The sequence below is a fragment of the Tilletiopsis washingtonensis genome (assembly GCF_003144115.1).
Source record: "Tilletiopsis washingtonensis strain MCA 4186 unplaced genomic scaffold FA09scaffold_12, whole genome shotgun sequence".
Taxonomy (NCBI): domain Eukaryota; kingdom Fungi; phylum Basidiomycota; class Exobasidiomycetes; order Entylomatales; genus Tilletiopsis; species Tilletiopsis washingtonensis.
In genome coordinates, this window is record NW_020312009.1 from 304,174 (window position 1) to 325,342 (window position 21,169).

Consider the following 21,169-nt stretch of genomic DNA (forward strand, 5'->3'; position numbering starts at 1 on the left):
CTGGAGGCTGAGCGGCCGGAGAAGCGCTGCTGCTTGTGCTCGCTGCAGCGCTGATGCCGCTGCCTGATGCTTCCAGCTTCGCGCATGTCCGAGGCTCCTCCTGGCCCCTCACCCCGCGGGCCCCCGCATCGGCGTCGCTCGGCGCAGGCAAATGAGGCCGAGGCGCAGGCCAGGCGCGGTGCTCCCCTGTGCGGCACTTCGACTCGCAGCGCCCAAGCAGCATTCAGCTGGCCGAGCTGCGCCGAGACAGAGTGCTGCTCCTGCTCCTGTGGCAACGCCCCTGCCACGTCTTCGCTGCTGGCCGGAAGAGAGCGTAGAGGAGGCGAGACGACACGGCACCGAGACGGAGCCGGGCGCGGCGGGCGCACTCCTCTTGGCTGCGGGAAGGCGGGCGTGAGGCGCCGCGGCCGCGCGCGCTGAGACGCCGGGCGCGCTCCGACGCGGCGGCGCGCCTTGGCCTTGCGTCCCGTCTGCTCCTCGCCGGCAATCTGCTGCCCGCTGCCTGCGCCGCCCTCTCACTCCCCATGGGCAGCGCACCTCGTCCGCCGCCGCAGCCGCCGCCCGGAGCAGCAGAAACCGCGGCAGCCGCAGCTATAAGGCCTGCCATGGCCTCGCTCCGCCCACGCTCCCTCTCCCGCTCCGACGCTCCAGCCGCACACCCATCCGCCGCCATGCTCGTCGCCTCACGCCCCAATGCCACGCCCGCGTCGCCGACGCTCAAGGCGCCGCGCACCCGTCTCTCCATCCCGCCGCTCGATGCCGCAGCCAGCGGTAGCAGCAGCCAGACCGCGCCGCAGCCCCTCGCCGCTCCTGCGCCTGCATCCGCCGCTGCTGCTGCCACTGCCGCACCTGACGCCGCCGCCTCTGCCGCTGCGTTCGCGCGCTTCCGGCCCACCAGCCACTTCCTCGCGCCGCGCGGCTGGATGAACGACCCCTCGGGGCCCTCGTGGGACCCCGTGGCACAGCGCCACCAGCTCTTCTACGAGTGGAACCCGCGCGGCTCGACGTGGGGCCACATGAGCTGGGGCCGCGCACATGCGCCGAGCCTCGCCGGCCCCTGGACGCACGACAACCTGCACGACGAGCAGGGCAAGGACCAGCCGGTGCTCGAGCCTAAGGCGCCGTGGGACTGCGAGGGCATCTGTGAGTGTGCTGGAGTGTGCCGATAGTGGAGAGAGAGCGCAAGGAGAGGACGGCGGCAGCAGCAGCGGCGGCGGGAGAGATCAGGCTGGCACAGCGGAGAGCGCAGCAGAGGCAGCGAGGGAGTACGGGATGCCGCAGAGACCCTCCACGACTGCAGCTGTGCATCGGCTGACACAACCCAGTCACCGGCTGCGTCGTCACGCACGGCCCCGCCGGCGAGGCACACCTGCAGACGGCCATCTACACGGCCGTGTCGGCGCTGCCCATTCACTTCTCGCGCGCATACAACCGCGGCTGCGAGAAGCTGGCGCTGGCGACGTCGGCCGACGGCGGCAAGACGTGGGAGCGCAGCAGCACGCTCGTGCTGCCCGGCCCGCCCGACGGCATCGACGTGCTCTCGTGGCGCGACCCGTACGTGGCGCCGTGGCCTGAGATGGACGCGCTCTTCGGCACCGCGCCCGACACGCACTACCACGGCATGATTGCCGGCAGCGTGCCCGGCGTCGGGCCGCGCCTCTTCCTCTACCGCATCCCGCGCACGCAGCTCGGCAGCTGGACGTTCCTCGGCACGCTCGGCGAGTTCGGCTTCAACGAGTCGCTGCCCGGCGCGCCGTGGAGCGGCGAGCTGGGCCGCAACTGGGAGGTGGGCATGTTCTTCACGCTGCGCGCCGCGTCGGGCCGCAGCACGCAGTACGTGCTGCTCAACGTCGAGGGCTGCCTGCTCGACGAGCCGGCGCGCCACCCCATGTGGCTCGCGTGCAGCTTCGACGCCGACGCCGCGGGCAAGGCGCGCATGCTGCCGCAGGCCAGCGCGCTCCTCGACGACGGCTGCGGCTACGCCAGCTCCAGCTTCCTGGATCCTACGACGGGACGGCGCATGATGTGGACGTGGGTCACCGAGGACGACCTGCCCGAGGCGCACTACGAGCCGCAGGGCTGGAGCGGCTGCATGTCGCTGCCGCGCGAGCTCTTCCAGCTCGATATCCCGCACGTCACCGGCGCGCTGCACACGCCGCTCAAGGACATCGGCAGCTTCTCGCTCGAGACGCAGAGCGACGGCACGGCGCTCGTGTCGACGCTCGGCATCCGCCTCGGCGACGAGGTCGTGCGCCTGCGCGAGGGCGCTGCGCGCCGCTGCAACGCCGAGACGCATGTGCTTAGCGACGCCTCGCTGCGCCTGCCCGTCGCCTCGCGCTCGTGGGAGCTGTGCGCCACGGTCAAGGTCGACGACGCCACCAAGAGCGTCGGCATCGTCTTTGCACACAACGACTGTGAGTAGCGGTCGCTGCGACCGTGCAGCATCTGCTAACCTGTTTGGACAGCCCTGTCGCAGCGCTCCAGCATCGCCTTCCACCCGGCGCAGGAGCGCCTCATCGTCGACCGCACGCACTCGACCAAGTTCGACGCCGGCATCAAGACGACGCCCATCTCCAGCCCGCTGACGCTGCTGCGCACGCGTGCGGCCGCCGGCGCGCCCGAGGAGCAGGAGTTGCTGCGTCTGCGCGTCGTCTGCGACAACTCCGTCGTCGAGGTCTTTGCCAACGACCGCCTGGCGCTCGCCACGCGCATCTACCCCGACGACGCCGCGTCCGTCGGCCTCTCGCTCTTCGCCGAGGGCAAGGCCGCCTTTGAGACGCTCGACGTCTGGGAGGGCCTGGCGGGCGCCTTTGAGGCGCCCCGGCCCGCCAACCCGGCCGCCAAGGCCGCGCGTCACCACCTCTAGACTTGCTCCTCTGCCCTGCTCCCGAGCCCCGCCGCTTTTACACACGCCATCACCCACGACCTCACACGACCCACACGCCCCTCATCTGCTCATGTCACACGACGCGTTCACAATGCTAGAGTTACAGTTCGTCAGCGTTACAGAGGTGTGGATCGGAGGGTGAGGCTGGACGGCGGCGGCAGCATGGACAGAAGGGCGGATGAGGCGGCACGTCATGTCTACGCGTGAAGCGGACCCCGGGAGAGGCACTGTCTTGATGCTCGCTCATTGGCCCGCGACGCCGAGCTCGTTGAGCAGCGCCTGCAGGGCCTGCGAGCCCCACGCTTGCGGCGTGTCCTGGAGCTCGGCGATGTTCGCGCGGATGCGCTCGAGGTAGGGATGCTTGCCGTCGAGGAATTTGCGCAGCTGGTGAGGACGGTCAGCATAGGCTGCAGCAGATGTCAGCTGCACGCGACAACGCACCAGCACCACAAAGTCCTGCAGGATCTCCGCTGTGTCGCAGAGCAGCGTCGCCGCACCCGGCGGCCGCAGCGCCGGCGGAGATGCCTGGTTCGGCGAGTGGGCGACGCCGCTGCCGTGTGTGCCGCGCGTGGCGCGTGAGGCCGCGCTTTCGCTGATGGCGCGCGCAATCGCCTCGTCCTTGCAGAGCAGCACCAGTGTGCTCGCCAAGTCGTACTGAAGAGAGAGCTGTCAGTCGATGCTCTGCCAATGCGCGATACCGGAGCACGCACCAGTTTGAGAGCAAAGCCCACGCCGTGCGCCTCCATCGACGCGAGCGACAGGCTGTTGCAGATCTCGAGCGTGCTGCGCGCCAGGGAGAGCGCGTGGTCCACTCTGAGCGGCTCCTCGGCGTCGTCGATGCTCAGCAGCCCGTGGCTGAGCGAGATAAGCCACGCGCGGTTCGCCAGCCAGGCGCGAGTGATCTCGTAGTCGGCCTTTTGCACCTGGCTGCGCGCGAATGGCAAGGTCGCGCCGCCGAGTGTCGAGCTGCGTGGCCGCGCAGACGTGTAGACTTCGTCGCTGCGGCTCGGCCCGGCACTGTCGCTGCTTCCGGCGCGCTGCGATCCGTAGCCTTGGTCCTCTGCACCCTTCATGAATGCTCCATGCAGCTCGAGGGCCTTCTCGCGCGTGAAGTTGCGACATGCCTTGCCCGCGCACTTGCCCAAGACTGCACAAAGCGCTCGTCAGCAGCGCGTAACGCGGCACAGAGCGCATGCACTCACAGCAGTCGACGAATGCCTCGTCCACCGTGTCGAAGAGGCAAAGCTGCAGGTCTGGGAAGTCGGCGAGCTCTTTGAGGCCGAGCTTGGCGCGCAGCGAGGCCGTGCGCGCGCGCGGGTTGCCCGTGAGAGTGATAGGATGGCCGTACTGCAGTGCATAGGCACTGCAAGCGCAAAGTCAGCCAGCGAAGGACAGTCCGTTCTCTGCACCTTACCGCTCGGTGATAGCAAGTAGCCAGTAAGTTCGGAGTCTTCTCTCTTGGTCGTCACGAGAGAGTGTTTCGTAGCTGGAAGGCTCATGGAGCTTCGCCAGATGGCCGAGCGTCACGGCCTCTCGGAGGCGATACCATGCCGCGCCGTGGATGCCTGCGGGTGCGTGCGTGTCAGTCAATGCCCAAACTGTGCAATTCGCAGCAAGAAACACTGACCCAGGGCGAAGCACGAGGCGAAGAAGAAGAACGACGTGCATGTGGACTCCAGAGTTGGCTCCTCGCCCAGGAAGAGGCCGCCGCGCAGTCTGTTGGCTTCTTCGAGCAAGCTGATAGCCTTGCGTCTTCGCCGCCGCGCCGAGGTCCGGTCCGTTGTGTCCTGCCCTTGAATCGCAACCAACGCACTCATCGCCAGCAGCATCGCGCCGAATTGCGGGTTCGTGTGATGGTGATCTTTGTCCAATCGGCCGAAGAGGTAGGCCCGTGAAAAGACGGGCATGACTGCAAGAAGAGAGCATCAGGCAAGGTGAAGGCGAAGCGCAGACGAGATGCACGCACTGCCTGAAAGCCGCTCGTAGAACAAGCTGAGCACCGGTATCAGCACGGAGTCCGAGAGCGCGTGCGGCTCATCGGGACCGGCAGAGGACGAGCTCGTGTCTTCGAACTGCGAGCCGCTCGGCGCCTGGCTGCCTGCTCTGAGCGCATCGAAAGAGACGGGCTGGCCGCCTGGGTTGAGACTGCCGAGCGCATCGAGCATCGTGGCCGAGCCGTCGCCGGCGACGAGCGGGAAGCTGCCGGCGCCGTGCGGGCCCCACATGAGCGCGTCGAGGTCCAGCGAGTCGGGTGCGCCCAGCAGCGAGTCGGCCAGCGACGTTGTTAGGCCTGGCAGGCGATAGGTGGCGCCCATGCTCGGGTCGAAGTTGTACATGCCCATCGGCTGCTGGCCCGCGTCCATGCCACCGGCATTCGGCGGCGCGCCGTAGTACTGGCCCTGCTGCTGGTGCTGCTGGTGCTGTGATGGCTGCCGTCCCATGAACTGATCTACAAACGAGGCGCCAGGCGATGGCGGCATGCCAGAGAAGCCCGGCGGACTGCCTGCGTACGCGGCTGCACCCTGTGCATGCGGGTAGTGGCCCGGCTGCAGAGGCTGCGAGGGCGACGCCGGCTGGTGCTGCTGCGAGTGCGACGACGGCGTGCGGTACGGGTGGTGCCGCTCCGAGTGCGACGAGTGCGTCGAGCGCGGGCTCAGGATCGACTGTGGGCCGGGCGAGCCGGGCAAGCCATGGCCTCCACCGCTGCTGCTGCTGCCGTTCGACGGGCCTGCGCCGGAGCCGCGCATGGCATACGGCGGGAAGCTCGTCTGGTGGTGCGGCGCCGAGGCCGGGATGCCACGGAAGCGGCTGTGCGAGTCGGAGGGCGTCGAGCCCGACGGCGACGGGGCGCCGCCGCCGTGGTGCATCGCCAGCGAGCGCGGCGAGTCGGGCGGCGGCATCATCATGTGCCCGTTGCCCGGCCGCGGCGAGAAGCCGTCGCCCGGATGGCGGCCGCCAGAGCGTGGCGGCGGGCCATCGAACGGGAATGGGCCCTGCGGCTCGTGCTCCAGTCGCGCTGGCGCACCAGCCCGTGACGGCCCAGCGCCCGATGCGCCGCCGCCGTTGCTGCCACTCGCCGGGATGCCTGCGCCGGCGGTCGCAGCAGCAAACGCAGCCACCGCAGGGTCGCTACTCTCCTCCACCTTGCTCCCGCTCCCGCTGCCGCTTGCGCTGGCACTGGCGCCGGCGCCTGACTCGCGCAGCATCTCGATGCGCTTGCCCGTGCTCTTGCGTGCCTGGCCTGCCTTGTGGTATGTGCAGTTGAGACCGAGGCGTGCGCAGTCTGGAGCGTAGCTGTCTCAGCATCGCGCAGCCTCGCGCTCTCGCTGCGCCGCCTCTACTCACGAGCACACGGATTCTCGTGCGAGCACTTGACCCGGCGGATGTGGCCTGTCGCAGCGTGTCAGCCACCCGGGCAAGCTCAACACACCGCTGCGCCTACGCACAAGCATCGCACGCCGGCTGCGTCGGCTTGCGTGTGGGCGCCATGGCCGGCTGCTGCTTCGACGAGGTGGGCCTGCCCGATCTCGTGCGGCTGCTGCTGCGGTGGCTGCGGCCCTTTTAGCTGCTGCCAGCGCTGACGCTTCCGCCCAGATACGGCCGCCGGCGATGCGATGGCACAGCGGTGGTGGATGGAGTGCGTCGCGAGGAAGGTGCGGCGAGAGAGGCGAGGGCGCAGGCACGCCAAGACGCGGCGGTGCGGTGGTGTCGCAGCTGCGCGCTGTGTGAGGTGGGTGTGAGGAGACGAGGCTGCGGCAGAGGCGTGCTGGACGTGGAGAAGGAGGCGCCGGCGAGAGCAACGGCTGGCCAAGCAAGCCCTCGCGCGACGGAGTCAGGCACACCGCGCTCCCGGAGCCGCAACCGGAGCTGGCCGTGTGCCTGGGCTCAGAACGCGCGCGCCGAGCCTCGCACGCGCCCGCGAGGCACGCCTCGAGTCTCGCCTCCGCCCCGCGCCGGCGCTGATCCTCGACGTCGAAGCTGCGGCTTTTTTTGCCGCGGCAGCGGGTGCTGCTGTGCCTCTCGGCGGCCCCTCTCTGCAGCACGCCCAGGCAGCTCGCAGCGGTGCGAGAATGCCGAGGTCAGCAAGGGTGCAGCGAGCGCCATCTCAACCGCGCGCCGCGAGGCGGCCGTGCGCCCGCGCCGATGTGGTGCGGGGCATCTCGAGCTCCTGGGCCGCATGACAAGCGCTCTCCCACGCTGCTTCCCGCAGCCGCCGCGCCCACTCCAGCGTCGATCGGGAATTGGAGGCTGCCCCTGAGGGCGGGCTTCTCCGTCTGACGGCCTGAAGGATGCAAGGCCGCCGGAGCTCTCGGCGAGCTCGTGTTAGCTTTCCGGGCCAGAGCTGCCATGCTCGCTGCAACTGGGCCGCTCGGTCGACAGCGAAGACGACAGCGAGCGCCAGAGGCACCCGACGCGCGCGCGCGTGCATCGGGGCGCTCGCCCGTCTCCTTCATCTCAATGTCCTGCGCAGCTGCTGTTCTGCTAGGAGGCCTGCGCACAGGTTTAGCGCAGTATCTGGGATCTTGCTGGGAGAGCAATGCTGGGTCGTCATTCCGCTCGCTGTGTCACGGGCAACGCTCATGGTCAGGCTGCAGCCACCAGGCTCGAGTCATTGACGCGGTTAAAGCACCACAGCTGGTCAGCTCGCTGATCGCACCGGCCGACCTTCATCGTCGACATCGCCAGGCATATACGCACACACACGGCTTCGTTCCTGAGTAGCTGACACTGCTCAGCAGAGGAACGAGCAAGCGCCGCGAGCCCGGGATGGAGGGCGGTGCGGGTCGGCCAGATGCTGGCGGATTTCGATTCCGCTGCTCTCCGCGCGCCGCCTTCGCCGCGTCGCGCCGCGCGCGTGAGCGGCTCGTCGCAGATCGGCCGCGACGCGCCGAAGCGCTGCTCCCAGCCTCCACCGCCCGCCGCGCTCCGCACCCTCCGCCGCCATGTCCGGCAGCCCGCACAAGTACTCGGCCTACGTCGACGTCGACGACGGCGCCGGCGAGGCGGCCGCCGCCGACGCGTACCTCGCGCATCCCAGCGCGCCGGCCGCGTACGGCGAGGCCGACGACGGCGAGGTGCCGCAGCACGAGCAGCACGATGCCGAGCAGCACGAGCTGGGCGATGCCGAGCAGCAGCAGCACGACGAGCCCGACGAGGGCGACGAGCAGCAGACGCACGCGCAGCAGCTCGAGGACGAGGAGCTGTACCGCCAGCACCAGGTGCAGGCGCAGGCCGCGCAGCAGCAGCATGCCAGCCCGTACACCAACGAGGAGATGGCGCACGTCGCTGCGGCTGCCCAGGCCGCCGCCGCCTCGCACCACGGCTCGGCCAGCGCGCAGAATGCGGCGGCGCAGGCGGCCATGAACGCCGCCTTTGCGCACGCGCCGGCCGTGGCAGCAGCGGCAGCGGCCGCTGGCGAGGTGGCTGGGCCCAGCTCTGCCGGCGGCTCGATCGCTGGCGGCGACGACTACGACCAACAGCAGCAGCACGACGGCTCGCCGCGCAAGGGCACCGGCGGCAGCGCCAAGGGCTCGAAGCGCTCGCGCGTGCACTTCTCCTGCACCGAGTGCCACCGCCGCAAGCAGAAGTGCGACCGCAAGGTGAGTCTGCTGAAGCGTGTCCCGCATGGCCGGTGCTGACCGCGTCACAGACGCCATGCAACCACTGCGTGGCGCGCAAGGTGCCGGACCGCTGCAAGATGTTTCAGCCGGGCGAGGACGCCGACGACGTGGCGAACCGGCTGCAGCGCCTCGAGCGCGACGTGCAGGACGGCTTCGGCCGGCTGGCGCAGATGCTCGAGCTCGTGCAGCAGGGCCAGGGCTACGTGCAGCAGCCGGCAGTGCAGCAGCAGCAGGCGCAGCAGGCCGTGCCGCAATACGTGGCTGCGCAGTATCTGCAGCAGCAGCAGAGCCTGCTGCCGCCGCCGGCCCACGTGCCCGCCGCACGCTACGCGGCCATCCAGACGCAGCCGGGCCCGTCGAGCGATGTGGCCGGCGACGAGACGAACGACGGCGGTCGACTGAGCCCCAAGACGGGCACCTTCGCCGCCAACGGCTCGATGCGCATCGACACGATCATCGACAACGTGAGTGTGCGCGCCGCGATGGCCTCATCGTCGCAGCTCACATCCCGATGCAGCTCTCTGGACAGACCATTGGCGCGTACAAGGACCCGTACCGCTCCCTAGACGGCCAGATCTTCTCTGGTGTCACCGTCGACGAGGCGATGAGCGACATGGGCGCGATGCTCAGCGTCTCCTACTCGCTCTGCGCTGCGCTACCGCCGCGCCATCTGGCCGAGGCGCTGCTGGACCACTGGTACGAGGACCTCAATTGGCTGCGTCTGCCCATCGCCCAGGCTTCGACGCGCCGCGAGTTCGACGAGCTCTGGGCCAGCGGGCCGACGTTGACGCCGGCCAACATCAGCACGTACGCCGTGCTCGTGCTCTTGCTGGCCCTCGCAACGCTCAGCTTCCCGCGCTCCGAGCTGTTCCCCGAGGACCCGCGCAACGTGCGTCTCTCGGCGCGGCGCCTGCACTTTGCCGGCCGGCGTGCGCTGCTCGTCTCGTCGATGCTGCCGCCTGCGCAGAATCTCAACCACGTCCTTGCGTGGACGCTAGCGGGCCGCTTCTGTCTCGTCGACGGCCGCATTGCCGAGTCCTGGACGGCAGCCGTCAATGCCGTCTCGGCCTCGTGGGCGCTCGGACTGCACCGCGACGGCTCGCAGCACGGCCTGTCGCCCGAGGTCTCCGAGGCTCGCCGTCTCGTGTGGGGTGGCACCGTCTGGCTCGAGCGCGTGCTGGCCATGAACCTGGGCCGCCCCACGATGATCGACGACAGCGTCTGCGATGCCAAGGCGCCGTCGGTGGAGCAGGTGTCGGAAGACCTATACCCGCGCTCCATGGCGCCGTCCGTCATTGGCTACCCGCAGGTGCCGCCGGGCGTCAAGACGCCGACTATTCTGGACTACAGCATCTACCGCCACGAGTTGAACCGCATCGTCGGACGCGTCATCAACGTGTCAGTAACCGCGCGGTGGCCCTCCATGCCTCACGCTGACTTCTCCACTCACAGCTATCAGTACATCCCGACGAAGCACTACAGCGACGTGCTCGCCATCGAGGCCGAGCTCGAGGCCTTCACGCGCAGCCTGCCGTACTACTTCCAGAGCCCGCTGGACGAGGCCGCCAACATCTTCGGCGAGCGCAAGGCGGATGCCTCATGGCCGCTCTGGCTCTTCACGCATCTGTTCATGATCCACTCCGACGTGGCCTTCGTGCGCGGCGCGCTCCACCGGCCGTACCTGATTCGCTCGGGCGCAGGCAAGTCGGGCGCGCGCTTCATGCCCAGCCGGCGCGCCGCCATCCGCACCGCCTTCGAGCACATCGCGCTGCGGCGCGACTTCCGTGAGACCATTCGGTCGCGCTTCAGCGAGAAGTCGCTCGAGCGCTTCCGCACGCAGCTCTCGTCGCAGAAGTACTTCTCGTCGTGCCTCACGCTCGGCATCGCGTGTCTGATGGAGCCCTTCGCGGACGAGGCGCTGGCCTGGCGCGCCCACCTCGAGGACTACGTGCAGACGCAGCGCGAGAGCCGTGACGGCCTGCGCGACCGCGAGATGCACATCATCGAGCTCTTCATTGCGCGCTTCGACGACGTGCGCTCGGGCAAGCACCAGAGCCGCGCCAAGCGTGCGCGCGAGGACGGCGCCGGCGACGCCGAGCAGGGCGCCGGCAAGGTGCCGCGCCGCCACACCGACGAGGAGGGCGATGCTCACGCCACCGCTGGCCTGCTCCTTGGCCTTGGACGCGGCGCAGACGGCTCGACACAGCCCGCTGCGGGACAGCAGCCGGCATACAACGAGATGCTCTCGAGCCTGGCTGCCTCCGGCTCGCCCGCCACGACGGCGACGCCCGGCACTGCGACACGCGCCGAGGAGGCCGAGTCGGCGCAGGCGCTGCTGGAGAACTGGTGGCGCGCCGAGTTCGAGAAGGGCGGCAGTGTGCTCCACGACGAAGTCAACGGCGACGGCCTGGCCGGCTTCGATCGGCACATCTCGACGGCCGCGCCGCCTCTCAACGTCTTCCAGCAGCAGCAGCAATTGCAGCTCCAGCAACAGCAGCTGCAGCAGCAGGCCGCGGCGCTCCAAAATGCAGAGGCTGCGCGTGCAGCCGGGGTCGAGCAGACCGCGCCGCTTCGCGCTGCGCCGCCAGCGCCACAGGTGGTCAACGGCGTGCAGCTCAGCACGCTGCCTGCGCCCGCCTGGGGCTCGCAGCCGGGCGGCATCGAGGCTGGCGCAGCGGCGCCCTCGTTCGACCAGTCGTTCTGGAACATCTTCATGGACAAGATCAAGCCCGCCGCGGGCTGATGCTGCTGCCGTCCGTCCGCTCCGTCGCGCCTCGCTCCCTGTACCACCTCTTCTGTATCAGTCACTCCCGCGCAACCTGGCATATCGCATCCCGTCTCATTTCGCCAGCTCGCCCTGCTAGTTCTGCAGGTCAGGCTGCGGCTTGCCCGCATGCCAGCGGAACTTGGAGCCGTAGTGGTCGGCGGGCAGCCGGCGCTCGCCGGCGCCGTACAGCTTCTCGCGCAGCGTCAGGCCGAGCTGCTCCTCCTCGCCGAAGCCCTTGGGGCCCGTCGTGTGCTTGGCCGAGGGCCAGTTGGTGGGCGCGGCGCCCTGCTGCGGGTAGTCGCCCCAGACGTGGCCGCGCTTCTGCAGCTCGGGCACCAGCAGCTCGATCACATCCACAAATGTGCCGGGCGACGTGGCGCTGATGAGGCTGTCAGCGGTGTCTCTCGCCTTGCCCTTCCAGGCCACTCACTAGGCAAAGTTGAAGCCATCGACGCCCGCCTCGTTCACCCAGGCCTCCAGCTTGTCTGCCACCGTCTGCGCGCTGCCGACAATGTTGGGGCCCAGACCGCCAATCTTGAGCTGCTTCGCGACCTCGCTCTTCGTCCACTTGCCAACCGTCGGGTCCGCGCGCGCAAAGCCCTCGACGGCAGACTTGATTGCATTGCCCTCGGGCAGGTTGCGCAGCTCCTCGTCGGGTGCGTAGCCGCTCAGGTCAATGCCGGTCCAGCCTCCGAAGAGCGCCAGCGCGCCCTCCTCGGACATCGTGGACAGGTACTCCTTGTGCTTGGCCTCCGCCTCCTCGTCCGTCTTGGCGACCTGTGTGCCTCCACTTCAGTCGCGGCACTCGTCTACGCCCGCAACTCGCACTCACGATCGGCAGCAGGAGCGCCAGCACGCGCAGGTTGGCCGGGTCACGGCCCGCCTCGGCCGCCGCCTTGCGCGCGCCGTCCACGCGCGACTTGGCCACCTGCGGTGCGTGTGCGGCAATGAAGATGACCTCGGCGTGCTTGCCAGCAAAGGCAAGGCCTGGACCAGACGAGCCCTGGGAGAGACGAAGCGTCAGCATGAGAAGACTGAGGCCTCAAGAAGCGCACTCACAGCCTGGAAGATGACGGGCGTGCGCTGCAGGCTCGGCTCGCAGATGTGCGGCCCGGGCACCTCGTAGTACTGCAAGTCAGGCGGAGGCGTCAGCACTGCGTACGCTGTCAGTCTGCCAGCCACGTACCTCGCCCTTGTGGTTGATCTCCTTGACGCGCTCAGGGTCGGTGTAGAGCGGCTTGGAGATGTCGTGCTTGACAGCGTCGTCCGCCCAGGAGCTTTCCCACAGCTTGTACACGACGTCCATGTACTCGTGCGCGATTTCGCTTGACAAGAGATCAGCTCGCGCGCAAGACAAGTTTGGCAGACAAACACGACTCACTAGCGCTTAGCGTGCTTCTCCTGGTTCTTTGCGCCGAACTGGCGCGCGGCCGAGTCGAGATAGCCCGTGACGACGTTCCAGCCGACACGGCCGTTCGTCAGGTGGTCGAGCGTGGAGAAGCGGCGGGCCAGCGCGTACGGGTGCTCATACGACGTCGTGGCCGTGATGCCGAAGGAAAGGTGCTTGGTGACTGCCGCCATGGCCGAGATCGTCATCAGAGGGTCGATCACTCTGAGCGCAGAGGTCAGTACTGGGCGCTCGAGGCTGGCTCAACCGCACGCACGGGAACTGCGAGCCGGTGGCCAGAGCGGGCGCCAGGCTCTTCGTGTACACGTCGTAGCCGCCCCACACCTGTGCAGGAGGGTCAGCGAGCTGCCGGCAGGAGCGCACGCAGAGCTGCACGCACGTCGGCGAGGAAGATGCCGTCAAACTTGCCGGCCTCCAGCAGCTTGGCGGTGTCGGTCCAGTACGAGAGCTTGTTGTGGAAGATGCTCTTGTCCGCCGGATGCGCGTAGCAGCCGGGCGTCTGGTGGCCCGAGCAGCCCATCGAGAAGGCATAGCTGCAGTGCGAGCGGTCAGTGAGCCCGCCAGCTGCCTCTCAGACACAGACACGCACAGGATCCAGCGCTTCTGCTGGCGGTCAGTCGAGGTCATGGCGGGCAAGGGCTGGGCAGGGAGGCGAGAGCTGCGGCGCCGTGATGGTGGTCGGGACGAGAGACAGAGGCACTTGAGACCTGTGCGCAATCAGCTGTAGGAAGGAGATGAACATCGGCGCACGGACACGGCAGCGGCATCGGTCATGCGAGCGGAACGCCTGCCCGAGAGAAGAAGCGGACCTGCTGCTGGCAGCCGGCCAGCGAGAGCAACAGCATGGCGCAGTCGGGCGCCGCACCACAGCAGATGTACGGCCAACAACACAACCACAAGTCCGGCGCGCCTGCCTGCTGCACCTGCTCAGTGGTGCGAGTCGCGAGTGCATCGCAGTTCTTAGTGCGCCGGACGAAGTGGAGCAGCACGGACGCAGCGTGAGAGCCTGCGCTGCCGCCGCCGTGCAGGCTCGCTCACGGCCGGCCAGCAGCAGTAATAAAGCGCCCGGACTAGTCGGATTGAGTGCTAGCGCAGCAGGGGCAGCGCCGGCGGCATCGTTGCCCATGTGAGGCGCAGGTGGTGGTGGTGTGCGGCGGCACGCACCATGTGCCGGCACGACGGCGTGATCGCGGCGCACGCCATCGTTGCGTGTCACGTGGCGCTCCCCTGGCACTGCTCCCACGCTACTCATCCGCACTGCCTCCGCCGCCGCGCTACCTACACCACCCACAAGCTGTGCACAGCATCGCATTGATATGGTTACACTGCGCAGCGCACTGCACCCTCTACAGCTACCCTCCCACATCTACAGCTCCTCGTGCTTCGGCGGCGCGTCCGATGCCGCCGGCGAGGCCGTGGCGCTCTCGCTCGTCGCCGAGCTGCTCGATTTTGCCTCCTTGCTCTTCTTCGGCGGCCGCGTCTTGGGGATGCGGCGCGACGCGAGGCGCTTGACCGTGTCGCGCAGCTTCTTGACGCGCTTGTCCAGCTCGTCGACCTTGAACACCGGGTCCTCGTCGGCCTTCTTGCGCGCCTGCTTCGCCTCGCCCTCGCGGTACCACTTGTCGTCGCGCTCCACGTTGCCGTTGAGCGTGTCGAGCTCGGCCGTGCTGTACTTGCTTCCCGTGCCGGCGGCCAGCGCCTCGGAGAGGTTGGCGCGCGCCTGCACGACGAATGCGCGCGTCTCCTCCAGTGCCTTGGTGAAGCGGCGCACTGCTGCACCCCGGCCGCTCTGCTCGGCCATGCGCTTCTCGACGGGCGACACGAGCGCCTGCAGGCTGGCCAGCTTCGACTTCAGCTTGTCCGTCGGCGCCAGCTCGGCCTCGCGCTCGTTGAGCCACTCGCTGAGCTCCTCGGCCTTGGCGGCAATGTCGTCGCGCTCCTTGCGCTTGCTCGCGGCGCCGAAGTTCTCATCGTGCACAATGTCGCGCGCGCGGTAGATGTAGGCCTCGAGCACGTTGCGCGCCTCCTCCTTGGCCGCACGCCGGCGCATCTCGACGTTGGCGACGTACAGGCGGTCCTTGGCCGTCTTCAGCTCCGAGCCCGACATCGGCCGGTTGCTGCCCACCGACACGGCGCGGCCGACAATGCGGATGGAGCGGTCCGTCGGCGTCGGCTTCTTGGCCTTCTTGGGCTTCGCGGCGGCCGTCGCGTTCTTGTCGTCCGTGGCGTTCACCACGACGGTGGGCTCGCTGGCGTTGGCGGCCTCGCTCTCCGTCGCGTCGGGAATCACCTCCACTGCATCGTCATCCTCATCGTCGTCAACGCGCTGGGCGCCGACGTTGAAGAAGGAGCGCAGAGCACCAGCGATGCTCGTCGGCTTCTGCTTGACGTTGAGCCAGGCGCTCTCGACGCTGTAGATGCCCAGCGGCTGCGTAACGAGCGTTACGTTGAGGTCGATGTCGACCTGCTCGATCTCGCCGCGCTCCTTGAGGCCAGCGAGGTGGTTGTGGATCTCCACAAGCTCGATGCGGTACAGCTCCGGCGCGAACGTGTCGAGCTTCGACTTGGACGAGGGCGCGTAGGCGACCTCGAAGGAGAAGTCCTCGTGCACGTCCTTGTACTTGCGCTCGTGGCGCTCCTGTAGGAAGGGGCCCTGCGGGAAGATGACCTCGTCCTTGCCGCCCTTCTCGCGCAGCACGACCGGGTACGCGTTGCCGTCGTGGGCGCGGATAGACTTCATGCGGAACTGCGGGTTGAACTCGGCGCCGTAGAAGGCCGCACCCATCACGGCCGCCTCGTCGGCATTGACGTTCTGCGCAACCTTCGAGTCCGGCACGCCTGCAGCGCGCAGCGCAGCCTGCACGAGCGGCACGCGCGACATGCCACCAACGAGCACGACGGACGTCAGGTCGCCAATCTTCATCTTGGCGTTGCGCAGCGCCTCGGCCACTGGCTCGCCGAACGCGGACGTGAGGCCGGCCTTCTCGACGAGCGCCTCGAAGTCCTCACGCGAGAGCCGCGAGCGGAAGTCGATGTCGTCTGCCAGGCCCTCGATGTTGACGCTGGCCTCGGCGTTTGCGCTGAGGATGTGCTTGACGCGGTTGGCCTCCTTGAGCAGGCGCGCCATGGCACGCGGCTGCTCGCGCACTGGCTTCGAGAGCTTGGCGGCGTGGCCCTCCGTGAACTTGTCGGCCAGGACGTCGCGGATGAGTAGGTCCAGTGCCAGGCCGCTGGCCTCGCGGTTCCAGCCCGCGCTGAGCACGTCCACCACAACTGCCTCCTTCTGCATCGAGCCGATGGAGATGACGCTCTCTGCCTGCACGGTCTTGGTGCTGAACTCGACGATGGTTGCGCGCGTGGAGCCCGCGCCGGCGTCGTAGAAGAGATGGCGCTCCGGCGTGGCGAACGTTCTTGACTGTGCATAGTTGACGCCGACTGCACGGAGCTCTCGTCTCAGTTCTGTGCTTCTACGCGCCCGCAGCTTGTTCGCTCCTTTTCGCACTCACCTGCTGCGCCATCGCTCACGAGCCTTGGCTTAAAGCCAGCAATCTCTGCCGCATCCATCATCGACTGGCGCTCAGCGGCAGTCCAGAAGACGGGCACCGTGATGACCACGTCGAGGCCGCCGAAGTTGCCAACGCTGCCCGGGTAGCTGCGGCGGAACTCCTCGCCGGCCGTCTCCTCTGCCAGCGTGCGGGCGTGGCTGAGCTGCGCGCCGACGAGCTCCTCGACGGTGTACGTGTCTGCGCCCGACTTGTCGGTCGTGTAGTCGGTGGCGCGGCGAGCCTCACAAGTGCCGCGCTGCGAGGCGAAGAGCTCGGTGTTGAGCAGGCCTGCGACGCGCTCGCGCGCCGGCGCGTTGGCATCGTCGAAGCTGCGGCCCATGAGCAGCTTGGCGGCGACGAACGTGTCGCCGGGAAAGCGCGTGGCCAGGCTCGTGGCGTCGGAGCCGTGCAGGCGCTCCTGCATCTTCCACGCCACGGCCGACGGCACCTTGCGCTTCGAGTCGCGCGAGAGGACGACGTCGAAGGGCATGCCCGGCTTGACGAGCGAGATCTTCGTCGACTCGGTGCCGTAGTCGATGCCGACGACGCCCATCGCGGCCGCCGTGTGCACGGCAGCGAGTGCGAGGAGTGCGACGAGTAGCATCGCCAGGCCGCCCGACGGCCCGCGCCGACGAGGGCGAGACGCGCCCGCGACGCGCTGCATGGCGGGGCGGAGAGGCAGGGCCAATGCGCGGTGGTGCGAGATGCGATGCGAGAGAGATGAGCGAGCGTCCGTGGTGCGTGGCAGGTGTGCAGGCGGTGGCTGATGGTGCAGAGGGGTGTGGTGGGGCGGCGAGAAGAACACGTGTCGGTGTGTGCTGCCAGGAGGCTCGCCAGCGCGCTACATACGTGGCATGGCTTGGGCGCAGCAGCAGCGCCATCGGCCGACGAGCGCCGCGCCGCCGCGTGGGAACAACTCAACGCGTCCAAGGCGCCGGCCAACACGCACGCGCAACGCGCCGGCGAGAAGCACCGCGGCAGCTCAGCCTCGCACCACCAGCACCCGCTCCACCGGCACCATCACCTCGCTCTGCGCCTCTCCACCCACACTCATGCGCACACGCGCGCCGCATCTAGCCGTCTAGAACCTCCCGCCTCGTCTCTCGCCGTGGTGCTGGCCGCGCTACTCTACGCCTGTGCCCCTGGCGGCGAGCGGCGCAGCCTGCGGTAGTGAGCGCCGATGGAGCCGTCTTACGGCGCCAGTGGCTCGCGTCGCAGCCGCGGCGACGCCAGTCCAAGCCCGAGCTTCCGTGCCGCAGCCACGGCAGCCGGCAGCAGCAGCGGCGGTGGCGGCGGCGGCGGCGGCGGCGGCGGCGGCAGCAGCAGCAGCGGCTCGTCATTGCTGCCGCCGCAGCGCCGCCGCTTCTTTCCGACGCCGTTCCGGATCGATGGTGCCACGCCAGCACCCGGCGCAGTGAGTGGCAGTAGAGGCAGGCCAGATACAGGTGCTTCTGGCAGGCACGCGCCTCGCCAGAGCTACGAGCCCTGGCTTCTGTTGCCTCGTCCCGCTGCACACACCACTGACACGTCTGCTGCGTAGTCACCATACGAGCCGACCCCTCAGCCAGAGCCGAGACGGCGGCTGCTCTTCACGTCGGAGCTCGGCCCGCCGCCTGCGGTGAACCCAGACGGCACGCCGAATGTGGAGCACCTGCGCTATGCCTCCACGCTGCGCCTCAAGGCGCGCTGGGACGACATCTTTGAGCGCTTCCGCGATGCGCACCTCATCGACCAGGACGAGATCGACCTCGGCCGCCCGGGACCTGAGGACAAGGGTCCGCGCCTGGTGCGCGACCGAGGTCTGCTGCGCGCCCTGCCCCAGAAGCGCCTCGACTTTGGCTGCTTCATCAAGGAGGAGGACCTCGTCTTCGAGGGCGAGACGCTGGGCGACCCCTCGGCCCTCGCGATGGGCGCTGAGGAAGCTGAGGCGGCACGTTCGGATGAGGAGGAGAGCGATGATGAGGAAGGCGGTGGTCGGGCCGTCGACAAGCAGCTGCTGTCTCAGTACCCCGAGTTCCAGCGCGGTCCCTCGGCGCCGTGGCAGAGCGTGCCGCTGTACGAGCCAGCGCAGCTCGGCAACAACGACGACGACCTGCGCGACTTTCTCGACGCCGAGGCGCGGCGCCGCACCCTCCGCGGCGACGACTCGGCAGATGAGGGAGACGTTGTCGACTTCGACGATCCGCAGTGGCAGCGCGATGGCGCCCCGCCGCGACGTCCGCGCGCGGGGTCGCAAGATGGCGACGCAGCAGAGGGCGCCCTCGGCTACTCTTCGTCCGAGGAGATGTGCGAGGTCATCATGACGCCGGCCGAGCTCGACGAGTTCTACCGCGAGGAACTGATCGCGCGGCGAGAGAACGTCGAGGATGACTTCTTCCTCACGCGCATCAACACCATCCTGCCGTACGACGACGTGCCCGGCCTGGCCGAGCTGCTCGACCTGCCGCCACCGCGCCGCAAGCGCGGCCGGCCGCGCAAGCACGCGCTGCTGCCCGACGACTTCAGCTCAGCGGCCAAGCGCGGCAAGAAGTCGGTGTGCGGCGGGCCCGTCATGATCCGCGTGGACTCGCTCACCGGCCTGCCCACGCCGCCGCGCTCTGGCCCGGAGGAGTCTTGCGGCGACACGAGCACGTCGCCCGCGCACCCTGCTGTCGCCGCCGACACGAGTGGTAGCGTGAGTGTCAGCGGACAGGAACAGCCCGCGCCTGTCCTGCAGCCGAAGGCGCGGCCGCGCAAGTCCGTCGCCAAGCCGAGAGTGGCGGGCCCGGACGACACGCTCGACGAGGGGGCCGTGGCAGATCTGGACTTGCAGCGCGAGCTCCTGGGCGCCTCGCCGCGTAAAGCTCCCAAAGCAAAGCGTGTTCGCAAGCCCGGCAGTTCGTCGAAGCGCAAGGCAACGGGCGCAGCACAAGAGGGCGCAGGCGGCGAAGGCGACGCCGCCGCCTCTACATCGCTCGACGGCGCCGAGCCGGCAGCGCTGCGGCCGAAGAAGCGCTCACGTCCGCGGCGCTCTGATGCAGAGTTCGACCCCAATGCGCCGCCCAAGCGCCGTCCGGGCCGGCCGAAGGGCAGCAAGGACAAGAAGCCGCGACGCCTGGCACCACCGCGCCCTAAAAAGCGCGCTGAAGGCGAGACGGCACCGCCAGCAGGCGAAGAGGCTCCAGCAACAGGCGATGCGGCTCCATCAGCAGGCGATGCGGCACCAGCCGCAGACGAGACAGCTCCACCAGCGGGCGAGGACGCGGCTCCCCCAGCACGCAAGAAGAAGGGCGCCGTCAAGGCCGCGAAGCTCTCCTCTCGCAAGTCTGCCACTCCTGCTGTTGATGCTGCCTCGAGTGCGCCCGCAGCGCCCACTACGACGCCACGCAACGCTAGCCCATGCGGCGGCGAAGGAGGATGCAATAAGACCTTCTGCCTCAAGTGCGGCAACACCTTTTCGTCGCCCCTCGCCGCCATGCCATGAGGCGCGCCCGCCTCGCGTCTCTCTTCACGACCCACTCACGACCACCTCTGCCACTCTGTATAGCACCTCTCTCGCCCACTCGATACTCTTGGCCCATGCGGCCGCAGGCTCTGCCGCCTTCACGTCATCTCCAGATACACCAATGCATGATTAGCTGTGACTTGGAGGGGTGGGGGTGACTCGTGCCGGGAAAGGTGACGGGATGGCCGGCGTGACGTGGGCGCATGAGGATGAGTAGCGCGATGGGCGGGTCAGAGCTTGGTGAGGTGTTGCAGTGCGAGATGCGCAGCGGCTTCCTTGGCGTTCTGGTGCGCGGCACGTCATCAGATGAGCTGCGCATCCGACCGCGGGCAGAGGAGACCAGACGCACCTGCTTGCGCAGAAGTCCCTCGCGTCCTTCGAAGCGCTGGCCGGCAACCTCGCACGCGGCATAGTGGAAGAGCCTGTGCAGAGCGAATGATGAGCGCTCGGCGTTTTGCTTGCGCAGCTGCGTTGCGCACCCATTGGGACCAGGCCTGTGCTCGAGAGGCAGTCAGCAGCTGGACACGCACACACGGTGAGCGTCACAACACTCACGAGAGCTGCTTCGACGTGGCGGAGTAGACTGGCTGCGCCACGCGCCGCTTCTGTGCGTACTCGTTGAGCATGCTGACGGACGAGCGACCTGGCGGCGTGCCGCCCGCCGCGAGCACGGCTGCCGAAGCAAAGGCGCTGACGGCCGGCAGCGGCGGCGTGCGCGCTGCGGCGGCCGGGCTTGCGCGCGCCGAGGCAGACAGGCTGGGCACGACGGGCAGCGCAGTGGTTGAGACGGCAGGCGACGGCATGAAGGGCTCGCCGAACTGCACGGGGCTCGCCGTCGACGCCGGCGAGCCGTCGAGCTCGGGCACAAAGTCGCGCAGCGGGCGCGCACCCAGCTCGGCCAGCGCCGCGTCGAGCGCGGCCAGGGCGACCCTCGTCTCGGCTGCCGCGGCGGTAGCGCCGGGCTGCGAGGTATTCATCGCGGTGGAGTGGAAGCGCCAGTTGCGAGGTGTGATGGGGGCTGAAGGAAGACAAGCGGCCGCCGCTCAGTCTGCCTTTGTCCGAGGCGGCAGGCCAAGGGGCGCGCCCGTGCACGGACCGCACCGCCGCCGCCTTGCCTTCCTTCCTCCAAGGGCGCCTTGCCGCAGCAGCTCGCAGCCCATGACAAACGCTCGGCTGAACCGACCTGCTCCTAGCGGCCGTCGTGCTGCAACGGCCCTGCGGCTGGCGTCATGGCACAGGCTGACTCGGCCGTTGGCGGTGCGCCGAGCGGTCGCCGCGCACGCGCGCCGCCTGGAAGAAGTGAGGAGCGCCGCACCTCGGCGTTCTGCGCTTCAGCAGCCAGGTGATATGGCTCGCAGCCGTCTGCTGTGCATCCTCGTGGTCGCTTTGCAGCTTCTGATGCGCAAAGCTTAGGCACCTCCAGCGAACTGAGGAGGGTTGGAGGTGTCGCGTGACTG

At 68.7% G+C, this 21,169-nt stretch overlaps 7 protein-coding genes across 7 annotated transcripts; 3 read left to right on the forward strand and 4 right to left on the reverse strand.

The window, feature by feature from the left end:
• The first annotated feature begins 767 nt into the window (after positions 1–767).
• On the forward strand, positions 768–2,993 carry FA09DRAFT_319263 (Arabinanase/levansucrase/invertase). Its single transcript, XM_025740934.1, has 3 exons — positions 768–1,143; positions 1,326–2,414; positions 2,466–2,993. The coding sequence occupies exons 1-3, from the start codon at positions 924–926 to the stop codon at positions 2,864–2,866; spliced, it is 1,710 nt and encodes a 569-aa protein (XP_025597899.1). The 5' UTR covers positions 768–923; the 3' UTR covers positions 2,867–2,993.
• Positions 2,969–6,679, reverse strand: FA09DRAFT_360940 (hypothetical protein). Its single transcript, XM_025745295.1, has 9 exons — positions 6,334–6,679; positions 6,233–6,277; positions 4,854–6,170; positions 4,515–4,796; positions 4,302–4,452; positions 4,090–4,250; positions 3,598–4,034; positions 3,329–3,541; positions 2,969–3,271 (listed from the first exon to the last, which is right to left on the reverse strand). Exons 1-9 carry the CDS (start codon positions 6,374–6,376, stop codon positions 3,131–3,133), a joined length of 2,790 nt encoding a protein of 929 aa, XP_025597900.1. The 5' UTR covers positions 6,377–6,679; the 3' UTR covers positions 2,969–3,130.
• A 1,120-nt stretch (positions 6,680–7,799) lies between these two features.
• Positions 7,800–11,502, forward strand: FA09DRAFT_330289 (hypothetical protein). The gene is made up of 4 exons (XM_025742543.1): positions 7,800–8,487; positions 8,538–8,972; positions 9,026–9,906; positions 9,961–11,502. The coding sequence occupies exons 1-4, from the start codon at positions 7,831–7,833 to the stop codon at positions 11,249–11,251; spliced, it is 3,264 nt and encodes a 1,087-aa protein (XP_025597901.1). The 5' UTR covers positions 7,800–7,830; the 3' UTR covers positions 11,252–11,502.
• On the reverse strand, positions 11,071–13,554 carry FA09DRAFT_41179 (Nitrilotriacetate monooxygenase component A/pristinamycin IIA synthase subunit A). Its single transcript, XM_025745647.1, has 9 exons — positions 13,273–13,554; positions 13,063–13,216; positions 12,940–13,007; positions 12,657–12,887; positions 12,462–12,600; positions 12,335–12,403; positions 12,108–12,278; positions 11,706–12,052; positions 11,071–11,654 (listed from the first exon to the last, which is right to left on the reverse strand). Exons 1-9 carry the CDS (start codon positions 13,308–13,310, stop codon positions 11,369–11,371), a joined length of 1,503 nt encoding a protein of 500 aa, XP_025597902.1. The 5' UTR covers positions 13,311–13,554; the 3' UTR covers positions 11,071–11,368.
• A 495-nt stretch (positions 13,555–14,049) lies between these two features.
• FA09DRAFT_298305 (actin-like ATPase domain-containing protein) lies at positions 14,050–16,832 on the reverse strand (the record flags this gene model as incomplete). The annotated part of the gene is made up of 3 exons (XM_025740241.1): positions 14,050–14,952; positions 15,007–16,118; positions 16,190–16,832. The coding sequence occupies 3 exons, from the start codon at positions 16,830–16,832 to the stop codon at positions 14,050–14,052; spliced, it is 2,658 nt and encodes an 885-aa protein (XP_025597903.1).
• A 395-nt stretch (positions 16,833–17,227) lies between these two features.
• FA09DRAFT_330291 (hypothetical protein) lies at positions 17,228–19,858 on the forward strand. The gene is made up of 2 exons (XM_025742544.1): positions 17,228–17,642; positions 17,769–19,858. Exons 1-2 carry the CDS (start codon positions 17,409–17,411, stop codon positions 19,689–19,691), a joined length of 2,157 nt encoding a protein of 718 aa, XP_025597904.1. The 5' UTR covers positions 17,228–17,408; the 3' UTR covers positions 19,692–19,858.
• Positions 19,859–19,942: 84 nt separating this feature from the next.
• FA09DRAFT_339121 (hypothetical protein) lies at positions 19,943–20,689 on the reverse strand (the record flags this gene model as incomplete). Its single annotated transcript, XM_025744180.1, has 4 exons — positions 19,943–19,996; positions 20,062–20,134; positions 20,192–20,206; positions 20,268–20,689. 4 exons carry the CDS (start codon positions 20,687–20,689, stop codon positions 19,943–19,945), a joined length of 564 nt encoding a protein of 187 aa, XP_025597905.1.
• Positions 20,690–21,169: the final 480 nt, after the last annotated feature.

Bases quoted from the DNA above. Each gene is read 5' to 3' on its own strand.
- FA09DRAFT_319263 (XM_025740934.1), top strand. From the start codon at position 924: ATGAACGACCCCTCGGGGCCCTCGTGGGACCCCGTGGCACAGCGCCAC. The intron at 1,144-1,325 runs GTGAGTGTGCTG...GACACAACCCAG, and splicing joins GTGGGACTGCGAGGGCATCT to TCACCGGCTGCGTCGTCACG. The intron at 2,415-2,465 runs GTGAGTAGCGGT...CTGTTTGGACAG, and splicing joins CGTCTTTGCACACAACGACT to CCCTGTCGCAGCGCTCCAGC.
- FA09DRAFT_360940 (XM_025745295.1), bottom strand. From the start codon at position 6,376: ATGGCGCCCACACGCAAGCCGACGCAGCCGGCGTGCGATGCTT. The intron at 4,035-4,089 runs GTGAGTGCATGC...CGCTTTGTGCAG, and splicing joins CGAGGCATTCGTCGACTGCT to TCTTGGGCAAGTGCGCGGGC. The intron at 3,542-3,597 runs GTGCGTGCTCCG...CTCTCTCTTCAG, and splicing joins TGGGCTTTGCTCTCAAACTG to TACGACTTGGCGAGCACACT.
- FA09DRAFT_330289 (XM_025742543.1), top strand. From the start codon at position 7,831: ATGTCCGGCAGCCCGCACAAGTACTCGGCCTACGTCGACGTCGACGAC. The intron at 8,488-8,537 runs GTGAGTCTGCTG...ACCGCGTCACAG, and splicing joins AGCAGAAGTGCGACCGCAAG to ACGCCATGCAACCACTGCGT. The intron at 9,907-9,960 runs GTCAGTAACCGC...CTCCACTCACAG, and splicing joins GTCGGACGCGTCATCAACGT to CTATCAGTACATCCCGACGA.
- FA09DRAFT_41179 (XM_025745647.1), bottom strand. From the start codon at position 13,310: ATGACCTCGACTGACCGCCAGCAGAAGCGCTGGATCCT. The intron at 13,008-13,062 runs GTGCGTGCAGCT...CCTCCTGCACAG, and splicing joins ACGGCATCTTCCTCGCCGAC to GTGTGGGGCGGCTACGACGT. The intron at 12,279-12,334 runs GTGAGTGCGCTT...CGTCTCTCCCAG, and splicing joins CGCCCGTCATCTTCCAGGCT to GGCTCGTCTGGTCCAGGCCT.
- FA09DRAFT_330291 (XM_025742544.1), top strand. From the start codon at position 17,409: ATGGAGCCGTCTTACGGCGCCAGTGGCTCGCGTCGCAGCCGCGGCGAC. The intron at 17,643-17,768 runs GTGAGTGGCAGT...TCTGCTGCGTAG, and splicing joins CCACGCCAGCACCCGGCGCA to TCACCATACGAGCCGACCCC.